A 16,406-nucleotide genomic window follows, 5' to 3' on the forward strand; every position below is an offset into this window, starting at 1 on the left:
ATTTTGCTTAAATTTTAAAGAAAAATATTTTTTAAAAGATAAAACTTCTCACTTTTCTAATTTTTATCAAAAAAAAAAAATCTGTTTGAATTTTTCCAAAAATTTCGTACAAAAAATTGATTTTTAATTTAACGCGTCACAAAATAAAATTTAAGAATCTAATTAAATTTTTTTTTTTAATTTTTAGGACATTTTGCTGGAGACCCTTAAACACGAGATAAGTGCCTTGAAGGAAAAGCTTGGAATTGACCCAATGGATGACGAATCACCTGAATCATTAGAAAATAGCAATAATAAAGAAACAAATAACAATAAACCATCCTCCTCTGAATTACCTCCCAAATCCCCGTCGCCAAAAGCCGACACCCCAACAAGTCCCGTTCAAATTCTCTGTGTCCATGCACACCCACCCGATTTACTTGTCCATTGGAAACCCACCATGTCTTTACCTGTTTCCGGTTACGAAGTAAGAAACGCACACAAAACATCCCACAAAAAACGCGCTGCCCAACTCCCCACTTTCTTTTCCCCGTATAGATAGACATTGACGGAGTCCCCGCAGCCAAAACGTATTCGGCGATACGTACCGCTGCCTTTCTCTATGACGTTGACGTTACGCGAAATCATCTGATCACAATTTATGCCATGCCATGTCCCGATGACTTTGAGCCAGATCCCGTCTTTTACATGCCCGGTTGTTTTCGCTACCAACCCAATGGGAAGGATGAGTGTTTCTGGCAACCCGATGACGATGGCTGCAACGAGTAAAAGTTTTTTTGAAGAATAAATCTAGTCGCTTGCCTTTCCTTCGCCCGCCCCTCCTCGATGACATGCACCTCTTGTGAAGTCCCCGTTCTTTTGTAAATAATGAATGAAATCCTTGTGCCTGAGCTTCCGACATTTAATTTTAGAATTAGTAGAAATAATCTCACAGACTTTGTATACTAAATAAACTAAAACTAAACATTTAACGATAAAATTAAGAAATTTTCATAGAATTATATTTGATTAAGTTATTTTTCTTTTTTTTTGTCGAATAAATAAATTGCAAAAATTTCTAATTTTTTTTAAATTTTTTTAAAACTTTTAATTTAAGGTAAGTTTCACTTTTCTGAAGGCGTTTCAATATTTTTTATCATTTTTCAGTTTTTGGATGTACTCATCCCACTCCTTTGACGGTCTCGATAATGGGTACAAACTCTCCAACTCATGATTTAATTTTTTAAGTTCTTCGTGGCGTTTTCTGAGTGTTTTGACGCTATAAGAAAATAAATACGGAACTTTTGCAATTTTTTCTGCCGGATATCCCGCTTCGTCTAACAAAAAATCCAGATGCGCTTTCATTACTCGCACTGTCATTCTCTTAGTTCGCGGATATTTCATCAAAAAGAATTCCGTTTCGGTGTCATTTAATCCAAGACGCTTCCTGAAATAATCAATATTGTCTTCCGCACCCACCTCTTTCAACGGTTCACGATTTTCAGAAGCGTAATTCAGGGTATTATCGTAAATTTTTTCATCAACATATCCGAGCCATGCATGTAAGTTGTCCTCACCTTTGATTGGTTTTGCGTTTTCTAAGCGATTTTGAACTTTGCTTGAAGGATTTGATTGTAGCGTGTAGCCGCTTTTGAGGATTTTTGGTTTAGGCACTTTGTAACGCAAAAAAACTTCGGTATTTTTGACGATCAGAGCTCTTCGTAGCGATTTTAAATATGGATATTTTAGAAAAAGTTTTGAAATTTTGTAGGGTTCCACATCGAGATTGTTGCTCAAAAAATGAAGTCGATCCCCGAATGGCATCTTCATTCGCTTATCACGGTTTAAAGTGTCACGAAATTTCTTTAAATCCTCGACTTCGAGTTTCATCAATGGCAAGTAGTCATTTAATCCGTTGCCGTTTTCACCAGTTGGCATTGCCCGTAAAATTTCGAGCTTTTCACGAACTATCCCGGGAATCATGGATAGTACTTCCGAATGTTGCAGAAGAAGTTTTCGATCGAAACCGGCTTCGATGTAAGTCTCGAGCTGTGTTCGCAATTCCTTCATTGTCATTGTCTTAATTTCCTTCAAGTGCTTTCGAGCAACTTCTTTGGCTACAGTTTCATCACATTCTAAGAGTTCCGTGAAGAGAGGAACGATTGTTTTTAACGACGGAATTGATAAGTCTAAAAAATAAGAAAAAAGTAAAGAAGATGCAGAATTTTTTTTTTTTTGTAGAGACTTACTTGTGGCTAAAAGTTTGGCATTCGTAAAAGCTCTCAGCTCGTCCACGATGTCATCTGTGTGTAAGACCTTCTCGGGATTTGCATTTTGTTCCATAAAAACGCGACATTCGATTTGTGGGAAATTTCTTCTCGGAATTAAAGTGAGTTTTAAAAGTCTTCGAAGCATTTCGATAAATGTAAACAAAAACACATTTTTCGTAATTAAGGTGACAAACTGTTCAAAAATTTATCATCCCAGGATGGGAGATGAAAATGGTATTTTTTTTATCTGAGTTGAAACTTGAATAATATTACAAAAAGTCCCGTTATTTTGTAAAAAAAAATATGAAACTTCTAAATTTAAGAGTTTCCAAAATTTAATAAGAATTTTAAAAACCGAAATAGTCTCAATGACTTTGTAAGAATAAAATTTGTAGGATTTTTAATCTAATTATTTAGATTTAATTTAAAATTTTTATTCAAAATAAACTTAGTTTAGGAGATGACTATGTACATTTTTAAAAATCAGTCGGATAATAATTTAGAAGGAAGGTCTCCTTAGCCTATGGCTATTCAGAATTCCAAGATGATGATGTCAAAGTTGTGACAGTTTTTGACATGAAATTAAATGAAATTCATCAAAACAAGTATCAGAAATGAAAGAAAAAGGTTCAAATCAACATAATTGATGATATTGATGTTGAAAAAATTCAATTAAAATTGAATCCAAATGTACATGTAGATTATAACTATTAACTATTATAGTTTAAATGTTAAACTGGAGACTGAACAAAAAACAATTAACTGTATACTTTTGAAACGAATTTAATTTTTTTTTTTCGTGTACATATAAGGTGACAGAATACAAAAACGATCACTTTCTTCGATACATCTTAATTTGACCAATTTCTTCAATTTTTCAATAGGAAAGTTTACAAACTCTTCTGTCAAATCATTGTGCTTCGTCAGGAGATCGCAAAGTATTCCAAATGGGTTGTCAATGTGATATTTATGTTATTGTCTAGTTGATCGTGTGTAAGTCAAGCAGTTGACTCTTCCAGTTCAAGTCCCAAGAATTTTGCCACTTCCAAAGGATTCTGCCATAGGTCAATGACAGAGAGGTCCGTTGGCTTTTCTCGACAGTTGAACAGGTGGTGTACGTCATGCGGCGTTTCGTCGCACAAGTTGCATTTGTCTTCAATACTGTCATCGATGCGGTGCAGATCGTAGTTGGTTAGTCTGCTGTATCCTGAGCGGAGTAGCGATAAGGCGGATCGTGTACTTCTTGGCAGCCTTTTTTCTTCGTTTGCAACTTCCGGAGGTTTATCGTTCAAGACCTTGTTCAATGAAATATTACTAGTTTTCCATTGATGAAAACATCAGACTCAAAATCGTTTCCTTTCCATGCTACTCCAAAAGCTTAAAATTGCAGTTTATTTATAAGTTAAGCTGATTTGATACTTCTCTTATTCATTCGACAAAACTAAAAATATAAAATTAAAAAATCTGAAACTTTTCTGTTTTGTATTTCTTAAGACTATTTAATAATGTCAGGTATCACTCCTCTTTAGTTGATTCAAAGTTTTTATCATTTTTCAGTCTTTGGATGTACTTATCCCATGCTTTCGACGGTTTAGCTAATGGGTACAAACTTTCCAACTCATGATTCAATTTTTTGAGTTCATCATGGCGTTTTTTAAGTGTTTTTGCGCTACAAGCAAAAAGTGTTGGTACTTTTGCAATTTTTTCTGCCGGATAACTTGCTTCGTCTAACAAAAAATCTAATATCCTTTTCATTATTCGAACTCTAACCTTCTTAATTCGCGGATATTGTGTCAAAAAGAGTTGCATTTCATCCGTGTTTAATCCAAGACGTTTACTGAGATAATCAATGTTATCTTCCGCACCAACTTTTTTTAGAGAATCCAGATTCTCAGAGGCGAATTTCAGCAATTTATCGTAATTTTTTTCACTGGCACGTGTTATCCATGCTTTTAAGTCACCTTCACCCAAAAGATTTTTTACATGTTCTAGACGTTGTTTAACTTTTGTCTTTGGATTACTTTTGAGCGAATAGGGACTTTTTAATATCGTTTGTGGGGATACTTTGTAACTCAAAAATAAGTCTGTATTTTCGATGATGTAAGACCTCCGTAACGTCCTTAAAAAGGGATTTTTCACTACAAGTTCAGAAATAACGTGAGGTTCAACTTCCAGTTTGTGACTCAAAAAATGAATTCGATCCTTAAATGGCATTTTCAGTCGTTCATCTCGACATAAAGTGTCACGAAATTTCTTTAAATCCTTAACTTCGAGTTTCATCAAAGGCAAGTAGTCATTTAATCCATTGCCATTCTCGTCAGTTGGCATTGCCCGTAAAATTTCAAGCTTTTCAAGTACGACTTTAGGAATCATTGAGAGCAATTCCGAGTGTTGCAGAAGGAGTTTTCGATCGAAACTAGCTTCGATGTAAGTCTCGATCTGTTGTCGCAATTCCTTCATTGTTAAGGTTTTGATGTCTTTAAGGTGCTTTTGAGCAATTTGTTTGGCTACTTTTTCATCGCATTCTAAAAGTTGTGTGAACATAGGGACGACTGTTTTAAGCATCGGAGGTGAAAAACCTGAAAAGAAAAGTTGGTAAGTCAAATGAAAAAAATAAAAATTGAAGTTGAAACTTACTTATGGCGAGTTTTTTAGCATTTGAAAATGCTCTAAGTTCATCAACAATGTCATCTGCTGGCAAAAGTTTGGTGGAATTTGACTTTTCTTCTACAAAAACGCGACATTCTATCTGAGGAAAATGTCTTCTTGGAATTGAATTAAGTCTAAAAAGCCTCCGGAGCATGTTTTTGAACGTAAACAAAAACACATTTTTTTGCAAAGTAGGGTGACCAAATTCTCATAATATCATTTTTTGGGACAAGAATAATTTTTAATTTCAATTTTTTCTTTCTCATTTTTTCGATAATTTTTGGACTAAGGCTTTTAAATAAATATTTCAAAAAAATTTTGCATTTTTAAATTTTAGAATGTGATTCAGAAAATTTTGAAGAAATACTTTTTTAAACTTTTATCTTTTTAAAGCTTTTTCAGTGAATTTCAAAAGCTTTTTTAAATATAATTTAAAAAACTTTTAGTGAAGTTTAAAATTTTTGTAAACTCAGTAATTTTTTCAACGGTTGTAAGTTTTTTACATTTTAACGTCAATTTCAGTCTCAAAAACTGTTAAAATAAAAAAAAACTGAAAAAATTAAATGAAAATATTGATTTTTTATAATTTTTTAATTCAAATTCAAAAGTTGAAAAATCAAATTCTTCAAAAAATCAACCGAAATTTAAGCTAAAAAACCTAAACTTCGATTAATTTTTCGCCAAAAATAAATTCAGTACATCTGGTCAGCCTACTTAACAGCTGATTAAAACACCGGCAAAATGAAACTAAAAATAAAAAACTTTCCGCGTCGATTTTCCACTGAAGACCGTAAAAACTTTGCAATTCATTTCGGAGCAATCAACGTGCAACACGAACAAGATGCCATCATCGCCGAATTTCCCTCCGAAACTCAAGCTGAGCGATTTTTACGAGGACTTCATCAAAAGGAAATTCTTGGAACGCGACTCAGTATCGAATACTGCACAAATTCTGACCAAAAACCACCTCTCGTGGCCACTCCAAATGAATTCATCATGAAATATCTCTCCATGAATCCCGGATTGAACTTCAATGACCCTCCTCCGCCGTACTTGCGCTACAAATACCCCCAACCGACACGAGAAATAATCGATTCCATTTGCGTTGCTCTCGAATCTGTGCCAAAATTCTACACCCAAGTGCTGCATTTGATGAATAAAATGAACTTACCGCCTCCTTTCACGCCATCTCAGGTCATGAAACCACAAAAAAGCTTCAGTTCGGTGCATTGTCAGACGGAAATCAGTAACGTTACACGGAAACGACGCATTTGGAGCGGTGACGGAGTCGGAAGTGACGAATCTGAAATGGAAAGTGATGATGAAAAGGAAGTTTCAAAGGAAGTTTGTGCTCCGAAACGACCTCGAAAGGCAAATACTGTGATTAAAAATCCCGCGAAACGATTTTTACAAGCCCAAAGTTATCCAAAAAGTACGCCAAAAACAGAATCAGAAGTTTTTGAGTCAAATTTGGTTCAAAATCGAACAATTTCGATTAAAGTTCCAAGTGAATTGACCCCAATTAAGACTGAAATGCCTGAAAATGTTCCAAAAATCGCTCCTAAAGAGACTTCTGAGCCGAAAAATGATTCATCTGTGACGAAAATTACAAGAAAAGATCTCGCCGACAATCGATTGTCTCCCGAACAACTCTCAATCCTGCCAGTTTTCAAAAATTACGCGCCAGGAGAGAAGTCTAACAAGCTGTACATTAAAAATTTAGCCAAAAATGTCACCACAGAGGACCTAAAAATGATTTTTAGTAACTTTACAGTACGAAATCTGGATGAAATTGAGATAAAACTCATGCAAAGTGGTCGAATGAAAGGACAGGCCTTCGTAACTTTCAATACTCCGTACGACGATGACGTTCTCGAAGCAGGACAGGATCGAATGATTGACCTTGCGTTGCGAGAAACGAATGGATTTCTTCTGAAAGACAAGCCAATGGTCGTTATGTACGGCAAAAGTAGTTGATATGAATAAATTTTAAAAAATTATTTTGTATTTCGCTAACAAAGTTGATTTAAAATTGCAATTTCTTCGGTTTTGTTCCTCCTTCGGCATCCAACAGCTTCCGTTTCAAACTCGGACGCTCATCGGCGATCTTTTGACTAATATTCGAAGGTAACGGGAGCTTATCGCCCGGACATGGCGCCGGTTTGTTCGAGAAATAGGGCATTTTGAGGGCTTCAGTTGCCGTACAACGCGCCAACGGGTACATCGCCAAAAGTCTCTCAGCTACCATCAACAAATCATTTCCCGCTGCCGTGAAAATACTCGCCAACGGAATCGCTGGAAACATTTTGAACTGAATATAGTCGGGAAGTTGCTTCATATTTGGCCAAATTTCTTCCGTTGGTGTTCCGAGAGTCTGAAAAATTCTTGTTAACTGATCCAAATCACTTTCGCCCGGCAAAAAGGGGACTCGCAGCAATAATTCTGCCAAAATGCATCCCACAGCCCACATATCGACCCCCGTTCCGTACTGCTTGGCACCAAAAAGCAATTCTGGACATCGATACCATCGCGTAACGACTTGATTTGTGTTAATTCTTGTCGGCGAGCCGAAAAATTTCGCCAAACCAAAATCCCCAATCTTCAAAATTCCCTTTGAGCTGACGAGTAAATTGTTGGGCTTCAAGTCACGATGCAAAATCCAATTTAAATGCAAATATTCCAGTCCCTGAAGCGTTTGAATCATGTAAGATTTGATAATTGGCGGTGTCAGCGTGATACGGGAATCTTTGATGATGACTTCCAAATCGGTATCCATGAAATCGAACACGAGAGACACATTTGATTTGTGCCCAAAGACATCCAGAAGTCCGATGACGTTCTCGTGTTGCAGTTCGTGCAGTAATTTTATCTCACGTAACGCTGTGCGATTAATTCCATCGGCAGCTTCCTCCCGACTTCCAACTTTTATCTTCTTTACGGCGACAATTTCGTCCGTTTCCGTGTCACGAGCCTTGTAAACTGTCGCAAACTAAAAAAGTACGAGATTGTAAAGGAAGTTTTTGAGTTAAATTTGAAGTTTTACCTGTCCTTCACCCAAGAAATCGATCTTTTCGTATCGAGTAAGTCGGTTATCCATGATAAATGCCGAGGAAATGTGAGGAGAAGTCGTTGTAAACACGGGAATCACGGCGCCATTCATAGATTTCGTTGAGCTTTGATTTAGGCCGTTACAAATGAAATTAAAAAGATTTGTTTAAAATTTTTGAAATCAAAATTCAAAAAGTAAAAAGAAGTTTTGAAGTAGAACTTTGATTTAAAATTAATTAAAATCCAAAAAAAGTTAATGAAATTTAAAAAAAATATTTGTTTTGGCTTTGTATTTTTATTTGAGATTAGAAAAATTCTAAAAAATTAACAATTTTATTTTAAAATGTAAAAAATTGTAAAATTGACGCACAACATTGCCATACATCACTTTTGTCCTGGGGTTCTCTAGAATTTAGTCAAAATATTCAAATTAAACTTAAATATTTTTATTTTATTTATATAAACATTTTTATTTTAGAATTCAAAAAACTGAGGGATTGCTCCTGAATTTTATAAATTTATAATTTTTAAAAGAATTTTCAGCACCTTTTATAAAATTTTCTGAAAAAAGAATTCTAAACTTATGTAGTTCAAAAAAATTCATTAAAAATTAACAATTGAAATAAAAATAAAAATTGACAATTTTCGAAATTTTTTTTAAAATATTTTTTATAATTTTTTTAGGAAGAAATCAAGTTTTTTTAAAAGAAATCAAGATGATTTTTTAAAAGCTCCACCTCAGCCCATTTTATTTTGGGCTTATTGTGGATCGTCAAGTTGAAATAATCATAGGTTATATTCTTCCTTTATGAAGGGTATGCTTCTTAAGAATCTGAATATGTCTATTAATTTACTCGAAGTCCAGGATTTCGGGAGTGTAATTGAAACATGAATTCTTGGATTGTATAGGGTTCATCTCTTGCACGGACCAGTATGCTGCATTCGGTTAAACTATCTAAAAATTTCTGTTTTTGGAGCAAATCATACATTTTTAAACTCGCTAACTTAGTTTTCTAAAATCTGTGAAAATTTTTTATTACAACTTTTCCATCAAATGCTAACTTTGGGAAATTTCTGCTCCTAGTTTTTCTTTGCACACATACTCAAAAATTTCCTTCAAATCTTTAGAATTAAGAACAGAATCGGGATGATCCCTGTGTGAACCAGAAGTTTTGGAAACAGAAATAAAATTTTTCAAACCTTGAATTCTGAAAGTTCAAATTTCTGTGGAGCAAAGCATATATTTTGCTACAAAATAAAAATTTTTTGAAATGGTTTTGTAAATTTTTAGAGATTTTGATTTTTTTTTTGTAAAAAAACGTTTAAATGAACAAAGCAAAAAATTATTTTTGAATAAAATTTTAACAAAATACATTCTTGTAATTTTTCAGAAATTCTCATTTGATTGTTCTTTTGAAAATTGTAAACTTCGGTCTTCTTAAAAACTCCAAAAGCTTAATAAAAATTTCTAATTTTTTGCTAATTTTATGATATTTTTTAAGAAAAAAAGCAAAAAATTCATTTTTCAAAGAAAACTTTTAACAATTTCTCAGATTTGTATGATAAATCAAAGATTTGAAAATCAAATCAAAAATCAAATCTTGATCTGATTTTTTTTGATGCATCAGATCAAATCAAAAAAGATTTGCAAATCAATCAAAAATTTTTCAAAACTGAAATTTTTTTGATTTGAAAATTGATTTAAATCAAAATTAATTCAAATTAATTAATTTAATTCATTTTTTTCTTATCAAAATTCCGAAATATCTTTTCCCCGGATTTTTTCAAAAATTTTAGAAATTTTTTTAAAATTTTATTTGGACCATCCTCAACTTTTAACATCATCTCTGAACGAACCCTTCCTTATCAATCGCCTTCGCCTCAAACCACCGAAACGTCACTTGTCATTAGTGTCAAACGGCAAAATTAAAAACAGCAAAAATGGCTGAAGCCAATAAAATTACAGTGCAGGTGAAAACACCCAAGGATAAGAAATCAATTGTAACATCAGAGGATGCAGAAATCAAAGATGTAAGTTTGCAACAAAAAATCCCTTGAAAAAATTGGTTGTTTACACGAAAATTGCAAGTGCAAAACACGTCACCGCTAAGCTTCACTTTGATCCCCGAATATTTTTCTTGTGAAATCCGTCGAATTGGATGACGGAACATCGTGAAAATCTTGTGAAATGTTTTTTATGAGTCACGATTTTTTGATTTTTGGCAGTGTTATTGGATGAAAACAGGAAATTTTTCCGTAAAAAGTGATAAAATTCCAGACAATCTCCATGACTCGTCATTTTCGCTGTGTGTGAGGTTCGTGTGTGCGTGTGTGTGTTTTGTACGGATACGTCACTTCTAGAAATGTATGGAATGCAAATGTGTATATCTAATTAAATGTTGTTTTTCGGATTATTTCGCAACGTCTGATGCAATTTAATTTATTCAACCTTTTTTTTTCTCTTTTGCAGTTCAAACAGCAAGTCGCTGAGGCCTTCGAAGCTGAACCGGAACAACTTTGCTTGATTTTTGCTGGTAAAATCATGAAGGACACAGATACCTTGAAGACACACAACATCAAGGATGGCTTGACAGTTCACTTGGTTATCAAGGCACCGCCGCGCGAAGAGCCCGAAGGTCCTCGACGACCTCCCGCGGATATCAGTGCAACGCCCTTCGGCTTGAACCAACTTGGGGGCTTGGCTGGTTTGGAGAGTTTGGGTGTCGGTCCCGGAACATTTATGGAGTTGCAATCGCGCATGCAGAACGAAATCATGGGAAATCCGGATTTGATGCGGACCGTCTTGGATAATCCGCTTGTGCAACAAATGATGAATAACCCGGAGACGATGCGCAGTATCATCACGAGTAATCCGCAAATGCAGGAATTGATGCAACGAAATCCCGAAATTTCGCACATGTTGAACAATCCGGAGTTGTTGCGTCAAACGATGGAATTGGCACGGAACCCGGCAATGTTGCAAGAGCTAATGCGATCACATGATCGGGCAATTTCCAACTTGGAAAGCGTTCCCGGGGGGTATAATGCCTTGCAACGAATCTACCGTGATATTCAAGAGCCAATATTGAATGCCACAACGGAATCGTCACGCAACATGTATTCCGGTTTGGGCGGTGGCACGGGCGAAAATCCGCAACAAGGAAGCGAAAATCGTGCTCCGTTGCCAAATCCATGGGGATCGAGTGCAACGCAAACGCCCAACTTGAATACGCCATCAGCGGCAAGTTTGTTGCAACAAATGTCCGATAATCCGACGTTGATGCAAAACATGATGAACGCCCCTTATACGCGTTCCATGCTCGAAGCGATGCAAGCAGACCCGAATATGGCGGCAAATCTCATCAACCAGAGCCCTCTGTTGGCGGGAAATCCAGCGTTGCAGGAACAAATGCGCAGTATGATGCCGCAATTCTTGCAACAACTGCAAAATCCCGCGATGCAAGACGCAATGACGAATCCGCAAGCGTTAAATGCCATCATGCAGATCCAGCAAGGCATGGAACAGTTGCGTCAAGTAGCTCCGGGACTCGTGGGATCTTTGGGTGTGCCACCGGTGCCGCCAATTACGACAACCACACCGACTTCGGGGCAAAATACGACAACGTCGACGACAGCAGGCACCGGAAATCCCGCACTTTTCACGGATTTCATGTCGCGCATGATGCAAGGCATGGCCAACAACACCACAAACACAAATCAACCGCCCGAGGAACGGTATTCGACGCAACTCGAACAACTGACCGCCATGGGTTTCGTTAATCGTGAGGCTAATTTGCAAGCGTTGATTGCCACGTTCGGCGACATTAATGCCGCCATCGAACGACTACTGGCCCTCGGACAGTTATCGCTAAGTTAACAACATTCGATGTAGACAACCACATTCTCCTCAGCTGAAAAGACGGTGCGCGAATGATCCTTTATCAAATTTATTATTATTATTATTTCCTTTCAATTCAAACAAACAAACAAATATGACACCAGAGTCAACAAAAAAAAAATAATAAAACATATTATATTAGTGTGCTAGCATTAGTAGTGTAGTAAGGACTTCAAAAATTCAAAAAAATTGACGGCTCACTCAAGATCGAGATCGCTATTCCAAAAAAACATAAAAAAAATCAACATATTTTCTAAGAATTTGTGACTTTTGCTTAAAAAAAAATAATTGTAAAAAAAATTCGCTTCGAACGAAACATAATAAAACTCTTTAAATGTCTAAAAGTTGTTTCAAAAGACAAAAATTTTTTTCCGGCAGTGTGTTACAAATATCTATCTTTATGAAAGGGCAGCTTATAAATACAACTTTGTAGAAAAATCGGTGTATTTTATAGTCTAAAAAGAAAATAAAATAAATGTTGAAAGCATTTTAAATACAAAAAAAAATAAATAACAAACGAGAACAAATGAAGCAATTTTACTAACAGGTAATGTCTAAGGGTTTTCCTATTGTAAGGGGTTCTTATAAGATTTGGAGAAAAACTATATATTTATCGCATATTCAAAATTTCAAATTCATTTATGTATACATTTAAAAAACAGAAAAAAACTCAATAGAACAAAATAAATAAAAATTTAAAAAAATTAAATAAAATTGGAGGTTTTATTTTAATATTTTTTTGATGATTCAGAACTCAGATTTCACTTTTTGGAATAATTTTTTTTTTGCAAAGTAAAAATTTAATTTTTTTTTAATGAATAGGAGCGTTCTAAATTTGATTTTAACTTTTTATCGAAGATCAATGGTAATGTTTAATGTTTTTTTTTTTGTAATATTTAGCAAAATGTTTAATCTCGAAAATGATTTTGACGAGAATTAAAATTTAAACTAAAATTTCAAATCTTTTTAATTTAAAATTTTTTAATTTAATTTTTCAAATTTATTAAGTTTACTGATCATTTTTTTCAAAAAAAAAATATTTTTTTTTCAATTTTTACTTTTTTTAACTAAAAATTTTCCAATTTTTTTAAATGTTAAATTAACAAGATAATTAATAACAGCTTAAAATTATTAAAACTTTGTTATAAATTATCTTGATTATTATTAAAAATTTTTAAAATATTATTAAAATTATTAATTTTATTTTATTTATTTATTTTATTTTTTTCTAATTGAGCGAATGAATTGACATTGAATTTAATTTTTTTTTTATTTTTTATATGAAAAATATTTGAAAACCCTCTTTATTTTACATTCCTTTATCATTTCATATCTTTTAAATTTTCTATTAAAAAAATAAAAGGTTGAAAAAAAAAATCAGAAATTATAAATTGGCTAAAATTTAATTTTAAAAAATCATTTGCTCAAAAAATATTATATTTCGATTCTGTTCATTTTTCAGTTTATAGTTAATTGAATGAATAAATATTTTTTCAATTAAAAAAATTATTTAAATAAAAATAATAAAAAATATATTTGTTACAATTTTAGAAAATAATAAAAAAAAAATTATTTTTCCTTTTAGGCCGCTCCAAATGAAACTCAATAGTTTTGTCCGATGCCCCATTTTAAATTCGAAAATTCAATGAGGCAAATTAAAAAAAAAAGTTGAAAATTTCATCAAAAATTACCAATTTTTGGTGTATTTTCAAAATTTTTCAAGAAATTTCTCAGAAAATTTATCAATTTTTAGTAATTTTTGTATTCAAAATCGTATTTCGACATAAAATTTTCTTTAAAAAATAAATTTCATGAAAATTATTGAATTTTTTTTTTCAAAAAAATTTTGACAGTTATTTTTATGATATTAATTTTTTTCAATTTAAATTAAATTTTTTTAAAATCAATTTTAAATACACAAATATCATAGTAAAAAACTCTAAACAACAAAAATATTGATTTAAAATCAAAAATTTTTTAAAAATTTGACATTTTGTATGAAAATAAGTATTTCAAAATTTTTTATTTTTTTTGCCCCCCCACATTTTTATTTCAAAAATTTTGGACAAAAATATTGAGTTTCATTTGGAGCGGCCTTTTTTAATAATAAAATAAATTAATATTTTTAAAATTATTAAATCAACTTGAAAATTTCAAAATTTTTATGAAAATCAGAAAAAAATTAAATTTTAAATTCTAACACGAAATTTATTTTTATTTTAATTTAAATCCTTTAATTTATCTAATTTATTTGAAAAAATATAAATAAAATTTTTAAATAATAATTAAAAAATCAATAATTTTTAAAAATTCTATTTTAAATAATAAAAATTCCAACCATCGATCGATCGGCTTCTTAAACGATCCCTCTCTAATATAACAAAACACAACATTCTCTCTCCCAAAACGCCGAAATAGAGAAAAACACACTTTCGATCAGTTGTCAAACGTTCCCTTTACTCAGAACATTCATTCAGAGTTTACACATTTTTTTATTTATTCCATTAAACAGACAGGTTTACATATATTGTGAATATCGAAGAAAAGAGAGAGAACAAAAAAAAAAACTTAACATACACTCACCAACTTCTACGACGATATATTTTAAGCCAGTTTTACTTTAACAATGTTTTGCGTTTTTCAGTTGAGTTCGATCTGTCGTCGTCGATAGTCTATGTCTGGAATCGCATCGTCGATAAAAAAAAGCACGTATAAGCAATATACAAATTGTTAGTATCTTTGAAATATTTTTTATTATACAGATTCCTGTGAGTTGTTGTATGTTGTTGTTGTTGGGAAGGTTATTAAGAAGGAATGCGGTTATAAAATCGCTCATATTGAATATTTTCTTGTTTCGTAAGAAAAAAAAATATAAAATTACAAAATAATGAAAAGGATGCACTTCTGAAAAAAATAATTAAAAAGGGTGATCTTGATAAAAATGCAAAAAAGTACTTTTGAAAGTAAAGAAGAAAGAAATAAAAAAAGTGAAGTGACATGAAAAAAAAATTATAAAAATAATGAGACCCCTTTTCATAATAAAAAGTAATAAAAAAATATGTGTGACATCATAAAAGGAATAAAATATGTGACAAATGCCTCGACGGAAGTTTTGAAGAATGAAAAATTGATTAAATAATAACAAAACAAGTTTGTATAAAACCCATTCAATGTCTTCTCTTACCGGTCGAGCTGCGTCAATTTATTAACGGATTTACTTATTATTTGGAACGCATTTTTCTTCCTCCAATCCACGATAATTAAATAAGTATGATTTGTGTCTCGTTTTTGAAGTCTAATAATTTTTTTAGTATAAATATCCGGTCCAATTTGGATTCTGTTTACAATAAAAAAAAAATTTCGAGCACGTAAAAAAATTCAGACCTGCATAAAATTATATGAAGCGTGAGAAAAGAATAGCATGGCACCCTAACTGATTTTTTTCTTCCTTTTTTCTATTTTGATACAATAGACCAAAGTTGAAAAGAAACAATATCGAACAAAAGACAAAGACATTAAAAAACCTTAAAATCTCTATTCACCGATGATTTTTATGATGCATGTTACAGGTAAAATAAATTTATGACCATCGCAAGTACCTTTTAGAATTTCGTTACACGAGTAACAAGTTTCGATCCGAGAGTGTTTATTTTAATGAAGAAGAAAATGTACAACAGCCAATTAATTATAAATGAAACGTCATTCAAAAATTGTTTATAATTAACATCTTTTTATGTATGTTTATTAAATATCTATATGTCTTCCTATGATACAAGGGAGATGTTAATTATAAAAACGATTTTTTTGCGTTTCTTCATTATTTGCTTTATTTAAAATTATTTCGTAGGCAAGAAGTTGTTTTAAATAAAGAGTTACAAAAAAAAATTGTAAAGTGAAGGCAGTAATTTTGGGATGATGTGTGAAAAAGACGTTAATAATTATCATTTTATGCTTCATAGAACTCATTATGATTTGGGCTTTGCAAAAAAAAAAATTTTTGGCTATCGTTGTTTATATCAACGGAAAATGTTAAACAAAAAAAGAGGTACTTGAAGTTTATAAGGCATGATAGAAGAATTAATTGAAGAGGATTTGTTTAACAAGAGGGCAAGTGCAAAAATGATTCCAACTGTTTTTGAACAGAATTCATTCAAATTTTTAAAAAATCACTAATTTTGTGATAAATTGCATTAAAAAAAATGTGATAGAAATTTCGTTTAAGAGAAGTTGAAAGTCGTATCCCTTTCCGGGTTTTGTGCACAAAGGAGGACATTTCAAAATTTGGAAAAACTAATTTTTCAATAACTTTAAGTTTTATCTTAAAATAATTTTTTTGAAAGCCAAGGGTTCAAGCTTTTCAACAAAAAAATATTTTTGAATTTTCGTCTTTGAAATTTAAGAGAAATTTCAAAACGAGCAAAAAATCAAAAAAATGTTGGCCCCGGAAAGGGATTGATTTTTAGGAGTTTAAAAAACGTTAAATTATGGTTTTATCTTAAAAAATTTTTTGAAAGGATAAAGCTAACGACTCTTAATAGGACTCAAAGTTGATCTATATCAAA

The 16,406-nt window shown here is 32.3% G+C and overlaps 6 protein-coding genes across 6 annotated transcripts in view; 3 read left to right on the plus strand and 3 right to left on the minus strand.

Moving 5' to 3' along the window:
* LOC134837008 (uncharacterized) overlaps nt 1-1,032 on the plus strand; it is a 68,878-nt gene extending 67,846 nt beyond the window's left edge. Inside the window, 1 exon segment of the mRNA XM_063852316.1 lies at nt 188-1,032. The gene's annotated coding sequence lies outside the window, so the exon portion shown is untranslated.
* LOC134837017 (uncharacterized) lies at nt 990-2,413 on the minus strand. The gene is made up of 2 exons (XM_063852327.1): nt 2,229-2,413; nt 990-2,168 (listed from the first exon to the last, which is right to left on the minus strand). Exons 1-2 carry the CDS (start codon nt 2,392-2,394, stop codon nt 1,123-1,125), a joined length of 1,212 nt encoding a protein of 403 aa, XP_063708397.1. The 5' UTR covers nt 2,395-2,413; the 3' UTR covers nt 990-1,122.
* Nucleotides 2,414-3,214: 801 nt separating this feature from the next.
* LOC134838269 (transcription termination factor, mitochondrial) lies at nt 3,215-5,070 on the minus strand. The gene is made up of 2 exons (XM_063853763.1): nt 4,887-5,070; nt 3,215-4,828 (listed from the first exon to the last, which is right to left on the minus strand). Exons 1-2 carry the CDS (start codon nt 5,050-5,052, stop codon nt 3,765-3,767), a joined length of 1,230 nt encoding a protein of 409 aa, XP_063709833.1. The 5' UTR covers nt 5,053-5,070; the 3' UTR covers nt 3,215-3,764.
* Nucleotides 5,071-5,636: 566 nt separating this feature from the next.
* Nucleotides 5,637-6,909, plus strand: LOC134827059 (RNA-binding region-containing protein 3). Its single transcript, XM_063839592.1, has one exon. It carries the CDS (start codon nt 5,640-5,642, stop codon nt 6,873-6,875), a length of 1,236 nt encoding a protein of 411 aa, XP_063695662.1. The 5' UTR covers nt 5,637-5,639; the 3' UTR covers nt 6,876-6,909.
* Nucleotides 6,882-8,059, minus strand: LOC134827061 (cyclin-dependent kinase 7). The gene is made up of 2 exons (XM_063839593.1): nt 7,942-8,059; nt 6,882-7,887 (listed from the first exon to the last, which is right to left on the minus strand). The coding sequence occupies exons 1-2, from the start codon at nt 8,056-8,058 to the stop codon at nt 6,925-6,927; spliced, it is 1,080 nt and encodes a 359-aa protein (XP_063695663.1). The 5' UTR covers nt 8,059; the 3' UTR covers nt 6,882-6,924.
* Nucleotides 8,060-9,841: 1,782 nt separating this feature from the next.
* Nucleotides 9,842-12,518, plus strand: LOC134836775 (ubiquilin-1). The gene is made up of 2 exons (XM_063851992.1): nt 9,842-9,977; nt 10,417-12,518. Exons 1-2 carry the CDS (start codon nt 9,888-9,890, stop codon nt 11,821-11,823), a joined length of 1,497 nt encoding a protein of 498 aa, XP_063708062.1. The 5' UTR covers nt 9,842-9,887; the 3' UTR covers nt 11,824-12,518.
* Nucleotides 12,519-16,406: the final 3,888 nt, after the last annotated feature.

The sequence above is a fragment of the Culicoides brevitarsis genome, chromosome 1 (assembly GCF_036172545.1).
Source record: "Culicoides brevitarsis isolate CSIRO-B50_1 chromosome 1, AGI_CSIRO_Cbre_v1, whole genome shotgun sequence".
NCBI classification, from domain to species: Eukaryota; Metazoa; Arthropoda; class Insecta; order Diptera; family Ceratopogonidae; genus Culicoides; species Culicoides brevitarsis.

Coding starts and splice junctions, on each gene's coding strand:
- LOC134837017 (XM_063852327.1), bottom strand. CDS start 2,394: ATGCTTCGAAGACTTTTAAAACTCACTTTAATTCCGAGAAGAAATTTC. Junction 2,169..2,228: donor TGCCAAACTTTTAGCCACAA/GTAAGTCTCTAC, acceptor CTTATTTTTTAG/ACTTATCAATTCCGTCGTTA.
- LOC134827061 (XM_063839593.1), bottom strand. CDS start 8,058: ATGAATGGCGCCGTGATTCCCGTGTTTACAACGACTTCTCCTCACATT. Junction 7,888..7,941: donor ATTTCTTGGGTGAAGGACAG/GTAAAACTTCAA, acceptor GTACTTTTTTAG/TTTGCGACAGTTTACAAGGC.
- LOC134827059 (XM_063839592.1), top strand. CDS start 5,640: ATGAAACTAAAAATAAAAAACTTTCCGCGTCGATTTTCCACTGAAGAC.
- LOC134836775 (XM_063851992.1), top strand. CDS start 9,888: ATGGCTGAAGCCAATAAAATTACAGTGCAGGTGAAAACACCCAAGGAT. Junction 9,978..10,416: donor AGGATGCAGAAATCAAAGAT/GTAAGTTTGCAA, acceptor TCTCTTTTGCAG/TTCAAACAGCAAGTCGCTGA.
- LOC134838269 (XM_063853763.1), bottom strand. CDS start 5,052: ATGCTCCGGAGGCTTTTTAGACTTAATTCAATTCCAAGAAGACATTTT. Junction 4,829..4,886: donor TGCTAAAAAACTCGCCATAA/GTAAGTTTCAAC, acceptor TTTTCTTTTCAG/GTTTTTCACCTCCGATGCTT.